The 9,985-nt window shown below is 46.8% G+C and overlaps 1 protein-coding gene across 1 annotated transcript; it reads left to right on the top strand.

Annotated features, from left to right (window-relative positions):
- Nucleotides 1-60: 60 nt before the first annotated feature.
- Nucleotides 61-4,740, top strand: CDC26 (cell division cycle 26). The gene is made up of 3 exons (XM_030535557.1): nucleotides 61-149; nucleotides 1,284-1,392; nucleotides 4,292-4,740. The coding sequence occupies exons 2-3, from the start codon at nucleotides 1,312-1,314 to the stop codon at nucleotides 4,466-4,468; spliced, it is 258 nt and encodes an 85-aa protein (XP_030391417.1). The 5' UTR covers nucleotides 61-149; nucleotides 1,284-1,311; the 3' UTR covers nucleotides 4,469-4,740.
- The last annotated feature ends 5,245 nt before the right edge of the window (nucleotides 4,741-9,985 follow it).

Genomic DNA, 9,985 nt, shown 5'->3' with positions numbered 1-9,985 from the left:
GGAAGGGGCTGTGCGTGTGCTTCCGGGTTATATGAGCCTGGAGGGCGGTGCCGGCCGGCCCGGAAGGAGCCGCAGGGCATGCTGGGAGGTGTGGTCCCACGGGCGGCGGCGCAGGTCGGGGAGGGGCCCGTTTGGTTTTGGCGGGGTCGGTGAGTGCTGGGGCCGCGGAGGAGTGAGGGGTGTGGGAGCCCGTTAGGCTGCTCTGCAGGCGGGGCTGGGATCCCGGGGCCCGGCTGCAGCCCCCGCCCGCCCGCGGCGGTGCCCAGCGCGTGGCCTGGCCTGAGTGCAGCTCCTGGGCGCCGGGCGCTGCGGCTGAGGACGGGTCAGTGCAGCGGGCGCTAGTTCCTCTGCTTGCCCAGCGCGCTCCCCGCCCCTCGGGCGCCAGGCCTGCTCCCAGACCCCTGCCCTGGAGCAGTAGCTGCAGGCCCTGCTCACGCTGTGCAGCCTTTCAGCTCATTCAGTGAACGGCAGTTGTCAGAGAAACAAGACAAGTCTCTGCTCCATGTGCTGCCTTACTGGCCAGTTCCCATCCTTCAGACACTGTCTGCGGCTCCCTTGGCAAACTAGGGCCCGCCAGCCCTTCAAATACGGCCCTTGAGCTCCCGCTGTGGAGTGGGGCTTGCCCGCTCCAACTGGGGCACAGGGTCGGGAGCTGCTCTGCATGGCTCCCGGAAGCGGTGGTATGTTCCCCCTCTGGCTTCTACGCGTAGGGGCAGCCAGGAGGCTCTGCTCTGCATGCTGCCCCCACCCCAAGTGCAGCGGCGGCACCTCTGGGCAAGGCAGCATGCAGCAGAGCCACCTGGCCACGCCTCTGCGTAGGAGCTGGAGAGGGGACATGTCCTGCTTCCAGGAGCCACTTAAGGTAAGTGCTGCCCCGAGCCTGCATGCCTGAGCTACCCCCCGCCGCACCAGCCCTGAGCCCCCTCTTGCCCTCAAGCCCCTTGGTCCCAGCCCAGAGTACCCATCTACCCCCAAAGCCCCCACCCCGAGCCCTCACCTCCTCATACACCCCAACCCCAATTTCATGAGTATTCATGGCCTGCCATACAATTTCTATACCCAGATTCAGGTGACCAGATACCAAGTGTGAAAAATCGGGACGGGGGTGGGGAGTAATAGGAGCCTATATAGGAAAAAGACCCACAAATCGGGACTGTCCCTATAAAATCGGGACATCTGGTCACCTTAACCCAGATGTGGTCCTTAGGCCAAAAAGTTTGCCAACCCCTGTATTAGTGCAAGATAGCCAGGTTCTGCTGACCCTCTATTAAAAATTCAAACAGGAACCAGTTTGTCTGAGAAGCATTCGAAATGCTGCGTCGGAAACCAACCCGCCTGGAGTTGAAACTAGATGATATAGAAGAGTTTGAGAGCATTAGAAAGGATCTTGAGGTGAGAGTAAACCTTCTGGAGACACCTCTGTATGGAAACCAGGTGATTGAACCCTGGTAATTCGGACATGTGCATAACGGGGCTTGTCTGAGAATAGAACCTCACCCTGCAGCAGTATACGAGCATGTACAAAAACCAATAGAAAATTTCAGCTAGTGCAGAACAGCAGCCTTTTCATTTAGTGATGGGTCATGTACCAAGCATCTTACTCCTCTGCTCTACAGCCTCCAGCTAACATCTGGGTGCTGTTCAAGTTGGTTGATCATTTGGCTGATGTGTATCTTAGACTTCTCTCTTCTCAGCAGTCAAGTGAAGCTGGGAGTCTTGATTTGACAGTCCCTAAATTGGTACCTCTGGGGTCTGTCATTCTCAATGGAGAATTCTGATGTTGGAACTTGCTTTTTTTGGACCCTAACTGTGGGACCTCCAGGATATCTTGCACGGCCTGCCCATCTGCTCAGGTGGTCCCTGAGGGGATCAGTGAGTGGAGAGGAGATCTATCTATTTCTGGTAGGGTAGGGGGTGCAGAGGAGCATTGATGTTAATGTAGGTTTATCATTGTGTGAATGACATTTGTATTCATGCACCTGTAGCCATTGGGACAAGCATAATATTTACACTGAAAACATAGAGTGATGTTAGTTGGGAATCTTGGGGCTATAGGTGTGCACTAGTTCTGTGAAAAGCTCTGGAACATCTTAAAACTTCAGAACCATCAGAATCCCCGCCTGGAATGATAGCCCCATAATTGGGAATATACAGGCTTTCTCCGTTTCTTCCGGGAATGGTTGTGAGTAACTTTATCTCTAAACACATCCTGAGCAAGACTTGTCTTCCCTTAACTTGCAGGTTTCAGAGTGATAGCTGTGTTAGTCTGTATCCGCAAAAAGAATGAGGAGTGCTTCACAACTACCACCTTGAAACCTGTCGCCATGCAAGGCACTGACTTTAGCCATATGAAGTGGACATCATTAACTTGCAGTGCACTGCCATACACCCATGTGACTGGAGCATCCCCCCCCATTAATTGATAGCCATTTGTATACATGCAGGTTGTGAGATGTCTTCATTCTGTGACTCGTATATTAACACTTATGGGACAACGCATTTTCATTAGGGCTTTCATTCATAGTTAACTCATGTTATTAACTCAAATTAATCGTGATTAAAAATTAATTTTTGATTTTCTACATTTTCATATATGTTGTGTTGTAATTGAAATCAAAGTGTATATTTTTATTATAAATATTTGAACTGTAAAAATCATAAAATAAATAGTATTTTTCAATTCACCTCATACAAATACTGTAATGCAATCTCTTTGTTTTGAAAGTGCAACTTACAAATGTACATAATTTTTTTGTTATGTAACTGCACTCAAAAACAAAACCCTGTAAAACTTCAGAGCCTACAGGTCCTACTTCTTGTTCACCCAATCGCTAAGACAAACAAATTTGTTAACATTTACAGGAGATAATGCTGCCCTCTTCTTATTTACAATGTTACTAGAAAGTGAGAACAGACATTTGTATTGCAGTTTTGTAGCTGGCATTGCAAGATATTTGTGTGCCAGATATGCTAAACATCCATATGCCCCTTCATGCTTCGGCCACCACTCCAGAGGACATGCTTCCATGCTGATGACACTTGTTAAAAAAAATGCATTAATTAAATTTGTGACTGAACTCCTTGGGGGAGAATTGTATGTTGTCAGCTCTGTTTTACCCGCATTCTGCCATATATTTCATGTTATAGGAGTCCCGGATGATGATCCAGCACATGTTCGTTTTAAGAACACTTTCATAGCAGATTTGACAAAAAGCAAAGAAGGTACCAATGTGAGATTTCTAAAGATAGCTACAGCACTGAACCCAAAATTTAAGAATCTGAAGTGCCTTCCAAAATCTGAGAGGGACGAGGTGTGGCACTTGTTATCAGAAGTCTTAAAAGAGCAACCCTCCGATGCAGCGCCTACAGAACTCAAACCACCAAAAAAGAAAATCAACCTTCTGCTGGTGGCATCTTTCTCAGATTATGAAAATGAACATGTGTTGGCCCACACTGCTTTGGATTGTTATAGAGCAGAACCCATTATCACCATGGACACACGTCTCCTTGAATGGTAGTTAAAGCATGAAGAGACATATGAATCTTTAGTGCACCTGGCACATAAATATCTTGTGATATTGGCTACAACAGTGTCATGAGAAGGCTTGTTCTCACTTTCAGATAACATTGTAAACAAGCAGGCAGCGTTATTTCCTGCAAATGTAGAAAAACTTGTTTGTCTGAGCAATTAGCTGAACAAGAAGTAGGACTGAGTGGACTGGTAGGCCCTAAAATTTTACATTGTTTTACTTTTGAATGCAGATTTTTTTGTACATAATTCTACATTTTCAACTTTGATGATAGAGATTGCACTACAGTACTTGTATTAGGTGAACTGAAAAATACTATTTCTCTTTTACAGTGCAAATACTTGTAATAAAAAATAAATATAAAGTGAGCACTATACATTGTATTCTGTGTTGTAATTGAAATCAATATATTTGAAAATGTAGAAAACATCCGAAAATATTTCAATATGCTATTCTATTATTAACAGCACGATTAATCACTATTAATTTTTTAATTGCTTGACAGCCCTAATTTTCATCCTTATGGCTATCCAAAAACATCCAATGAACTTGTTCAGTCTGTAAGCAATTTCTCTGTAATGAAATCAGTTTACCTAACATTTTTTCTACCTTCACAATTTGAAGGCTCTCCCTGTAGTCAGTTGTCAGAGCTGAAATGGACATCTCCTTGACAGTGCTAACATTCCCTCCATGGAAGAGTTTCTCTAGTTTTCTATTGTCCTTAATTTTAGTTGATCACTTTTTTTTCTGCCCCCCTCCAGAGTTGTAAGAAGCAGCGTGAAGATGTGGATGTAGTGGGAGCCACTGATGGAGAAGGAGCTATTGGTCTGAACAATGACCACAAGAGTCGAGAACAAATGATAAATGACCGAATTGGTTATAAACCTCAGCCCAAACCCAACAACCGTTCCTCTCAGTTTGGAAGTTTTGAATTCTAGAGATTTGATGGCCTGCCACCTTCCACAGGCAATTGAGTATTGGACCATGATGGGGTGTTCATCCCAGACAGTGCTGGCAGAGATGTTCAAAGGCTGTTCGGGTAGGTCTGGGACTGGCCTGTGTTTGCCAATGAGTCTTGGGCTTCAACAGGGGAAAGTGTTTGCCTTTTCCCAAGGCTGGTGGGATGTGTTTTTAACCTGACTTGTTACTGTACCTCCAGAAACCCCTCTGCCCAGCAACTTTGTTTTAAATAAATATTTTTTTTAAATGAGAGGCTCTTAATGTATCAGAAAACACACGCAGGGGCAGGTAAAGATTAATGGAAAATGTGACCAGCAGAGTTGGCCTCCTGTGGGGGAGAAAAACAGGAATCAACCGAGGCCACTGCCCCCATAGGGATTTGCACAGAGGCAAAGCTCTGCCGCCATGGAGCAATCTTTTTGGTGTTCTTAAAAACCCAGCTCCAAGTGGTGCAGGTGTTTGAGCCCAGGGGAGCAATTCAGAGAGGTGTCACTCACATTTTTATGGATTGGGTACCTGTGAGTGAAAGCGTCAGTTTCTCTGCACACCGGGGGGGAGGGGGGGCAGGGCAAACTTCCCTAGACACTGCACTTGCACAACTGCCTTACTGTTTACTCCCAAGTTGTTGAATCTTTGGCTCCCCTGAGCGTGCCACGAACGAAGCCAAGTATGATGGCTGCTATGTGGATTGCTGGATTACTAGGAAATGGACCAGGCTTCAACTCATTTCACAGAAGTCATTTCATAGCTGCATTCAGACAGCTACTGCCAAGCTGAGGTGGATTTGAGTTGGCGCCTCAAAGATGAAAGGCTCAAATCCCTTTCACAATCCAATCTCCCTCTCTAAATACTTCCAACAGTGCAACAGTATAAATTGGAGGCTGGGGAGGTGACTCACTTTGTGGGCTTTCTGATCAATAAGTTTGACTTGGACAATGGAAGTAGTAAATAATTAAAAGCCGGACAGTGTCACTAGCCTGTAGCTGTTTGGAGAGGATTTTTAGAGTGCTGAGGGGCGTTGGCTGTAAAGAGGAAAGGCTACCAATCATAGCTGCATAGCTTAATGTCACAGACAAAAAATACCCCTAAACAGATTGTTTTCTGGCAGAGGCTGATCAGCAAAATCCACAGGTCTGAGATGAAGGTTAGCAGTGCTAGGGTTAACTAGCTGCATAGCCAGCACCTGTACCTGAGTGAGGTCATGGTCAGGTAGTTCAGGCCACAAGTAAGTGACTGAGAGAAAGCTAGGTTACAAAAACTGAGGGAACTGAGTCGTGGTGTACAAGATTGACACTCCACTCCCTACTGGCAGAGCCTGGGGACAGAAGGCAGGACATGGACCCTCAGAGTGGATGACCAAGTTAACATCTCTGTCACCTTCTGTCCAAGGTTGTTTCCCACCAGTTTTTGATTGGCCATTCTTGTGCCAAGTGGCCCAAGTGATGGAGTAACCACCGTTTTTTGAGAGAGACCAGGACTACACGGGGCAGATTTTCCCTGTCTTAGTTTTGTCCTGCTACTTCTAGTTATAAACTCATCCATTATACTAAATTCCTCTCCAGCATTGCTGTTCGCCCACTTGAAAGAGCTGTAAGTTTATGGCCCCTCTGCTCAGGATGTATATAGAAAGCACAACTTCCTCCAAAAATCTGCTAACTACTGTTCCTCTACCTGACTTTTCCCATCCATTGTAAGCTTACATGAGCAGAAAGTTACCCCTGCTGGTCATGCATCAGTCAGCTCCAGCACTACTGTCCCAAGAGCTTTGCAGGCTGTTTTTCATGGGCTGGTATTGGTACTCAAGTGCCACCGCAGATACTGTTCCTTTTCTCCATTCTTAAACATAACAAGCCTGGTACTCAAAGCCTCTGCAGTGTATTTGTCCTGTGAAGGTGGGTCAGCTGGAAAGGGGCTCCAGATAAGGCCATGTTGAGCAGTTTAGGTGCTGACTCCATAGGCCACTTACAGCTGGGTAGTTATTCCTCGTGGAGGCTGTTGGTGCCTGCTCTGGCTCAGTGCCTAGCTTTACCTTTTCCATGTTGGAGGTAGCTTCCAAGACACTTCCACCCCAGTAAAATGCAGTCTACTTTATTAACTAATTATATACAGGAAGAGCTCTATTTGCATTTCAAACAAGTTGTTTCCAGAACAGTGGATTTAAAAACAGTCATGGTCCCCTGTTACCAACCCTGTGATACAGCTGGAACCAGCTATAGCTCAACTAAAAGGCACTACCCCCAATTGTTTCCTAAAGGCACTTAGATAAAAAAGCAACAAAAGACAGTTTATTTGCAACAGAATTCAGAGTCTAGGAGTTGAGTGAACACTGTAATTCATCTAAGCTCACAATCAGGAGGCACAGTCTGAAAACAACATACTTGCATACAGTCCATCATACATTAACTTTAAGCATGTTAAATTGTTGAAGAACAATTATTAGTCATTGGAGGGGGGGCTTTCCTCCAATAGAGGTGTAGTGTCAGCATCAGGAGGTCTGCCTCAAACACTCCTGCAAAAGATTCCAGGCAGGAAAAGAGGTGTTACTAGAAGGTGCTCTAGAGAGGTTGGCAAATCAATGAGCCTGGGCCAGGAACATAGGGATGTTAGGATTGATGTACCATGTGGAGATTGTAACCCAGGGAAGGATGTGGCTCTGTCAGTTTATTTTATAAACACACCACTAGATTGTCAATTTACATTTGACCACAAAGGATAAAACCTGGCCGTGGACTGAAGGCTCATGAGAAGCCCACAGAGATAATAGGGGCACATTCATATTAAGTGAGCCTCAAGGCTAAGACATGGCCTTGACCACTCTTAGCAAACTTGTGAAATGCAATGATTCAGGCTAGCAGCAGGGTCTCATCAAGCGGAGGAAGCATGCTGCAGCCAGGGTAGAGATGACAGGCACAATTCCTGGATGGGGAAGGGTAGTTTTGAATTGTGCTTGGTACCGGTGTGCCCCTCTCTTCCTCTCCCAGCCTTGGCCTGACTAGCATCAGAACATACTTCACCCACTTGAGCCAGTGCCAACCCCTCTAGTGAAGTTATTTAAACTTCAGGCATGAAGTGCCACAGGCAGGAGAGAATTGTTTGAAGTACATTAGGAGGCTTTTTCCTTCCATGAAATAGCTGGTGCAGGCCACTGCAGGAGAGAGGACATCCGTTTGGCTGGAACTTTGCTGCACTATTGTATCCTACCTAGTTTTCACTGTACACCAGTTACTCCTCAGGAGGCCACTCCTCCCACAGCACCTTGGACGTTTATTTGGGTATGGAAAACACCAGGATTGTAAAGGGAAGAACCTGCACTGCCAGGCATGGAAGAATGGAGGCAGGAGTCTTCCTTATCTCCCATCAAAATCCCAGAAGGGATAGTCACATCTGATCCCCCTGGATTTTCATTCACATGCTGACCAGCTACATGAAACAGCAAGAGCTGAAACCTAAGTCCCGTGGCAGCACTTTGAAGTGTGACTGTGTTCACGTGCGTGCTCTGGGAGAGGGCTCTCCCAGCGCTCCTGGTGAACCACCTCCATGAGGGGTTTAGCTCCGAGGGCTGGGAGCCTGTCCACACCAACACTTTAAAGTGCTCAGACTTGCTGTGCTCAGGGGGGTGATTTTTCACACCCGAGCAGGTTAGAGCGCTATAAAACGTAAGTGTAGACAAGTCCTGAGAGACTCTACAATGAGTACTCTGACACAGGAAACACTACTGCCAGTTCATCACAGCTGAGCCCATAGCCTTCTGGGACATTAACTGCTAGCAGCAGTTGCTTAAAGTATCAACAAGCCACAATGTGCTGAGAGGTCAGTGGCTATTTGGACACAACCAGAACATGAACTGGAGTTCATGTTGGGACTGATTCTAAGGCCGCTCTGACCATGCATCCCCTGGGCCAACCGAGCTTTTTCTTCCTTGCCTCTGCCATTCTCACCCTCCAGTGATTTTATTTAATTTCAGAGCATCTGGAGAGAGTAAGTTTGTGTGAGAGGCTGCTTGAAACAATGCAGCCCTGCCTCTCACATCACATTCAGGGGCTGTAAAACAAATGGCATTTCTCTAGCATCTTTCATCCCAAAGTACCTTACAAATGAGCTAATCAACTCTGAATAGCAGCAGTTCTCCAGCTTTCCCATTCCATGATACTCTTTGGGAGAGACCCAGGCCCACCTTTCCCACCGCCAGATCAAGAAGAGCTCCAAGGGCTTGACCTTAAGCCACAGTATCAGAACCAACAATATACAGAGATCACACCAAAAACCGGAGCAGCCATTTCACACCACACAGCTGCTTAGGACAGGAAATGAGGTGTAAAATAACTAGTTAAGCTGCAAGGGGATTTAAGGAGGCAGAACAGCATTTCTCCCATCAGAATCAGGCCAGCACACTTGGCTAACAGCCCACCTCCTACCCAGAAAACCAAGAGATCTGTAACAAGCGGTCAGCAACTCAGCTTTACATCTCATCTCTAGCACCCTAGCAACACAGAATTCTCTAGTTCCACAGTTCAGCTGTGACTCAGAGGGAAGACCACCAACTTTTGAATCAACCCTGCTGCGCACACGGATCTCCCAGCAGGATATGAACCCTGCCTTGTTCGTGAGATCTGTTGGGCTCCTAGCATGAGGGGCCTGGCTGGAAGGTGGGAAGCTCTCCATTGGCTGCTACCCAGCTCTGACATTGGCATTGGTTGCTCCAGCACAGCCATGTTGAGAAGTTTCAGTCTGGTGATTATGATAAAGAAGAGTCCTCAGGGTTGGAACTCCTTTTACTGACCCTATAGTCTCTTATCCCCCAACCCTCATCTAAGGCCTAGTCTACACTACACATTTATACTGATTTTAGCAGCATTAAACCGATTTAACGCTGCACCCGTCCACACAATGAGGCCCTTTATATCGATATAAAGGGCTGTTTAAACCGGTTTCTGTACTCCTCCCCGACAAGAGTAGCAGCACTGAAATCGGTATTACCATATTGGATTACGGTTAGTGTGGCCGCAAATTGACAGTATTGGCCTCCGGGCGGTATCCCACAGTGCACCATTGTGACCGCTCTGGACAACAATCTGAACTCGGATGCACTGGCTCGGTAGACACAGGAAAAGCCCCGCGAACTTTTGAATTTCATTTCCTGTTTGCCCAGCGTGGAGCTCTGATCAGCATGGGTGGCCATGCAGTCCCAAATCCAAAAAGAGCTCCAGCATGGATCATACAGGAGATACTGGATCTGATCACTGTATGAGGAGGCAAATCTGTTCCATCAGAGCTCCATTCCAGAAGACGAAATGCCAAAGCATTTGAAAAAATCTCCAGACAGAGGCCACAGCAGGGACTCAGCATAGTGCTGTGTGACAAGTGTAACAGAAAGCTAAAGAATCAAATGGACACTCATGGAGGGAGGGAGGGGGTATTGAGGACTCCAGGTATTCCACAGTCCCCGCAGTCTCCAAAAAGCATTTGCATTATTGGCTGAGCTCCAAATGCCTGTA

Source organism: Gopherus evgoodei, chromosome 16, assembly GCF_007399415.2.
Source record: "Gopherus evgoodei ecotype Sinaloan lineage chromosome 16, rGopEvg1_v1.p, whole genome shotgun sequence".
Taxonomy (NCBI): Eukaryota; Metazoa; Chordata; order Testudines; family Testudinidae; genus Gopherus; species Gopherus evgoodei.
This window is presented reverse-complemented; position numbering and strand designations above follow the sequence as displayed.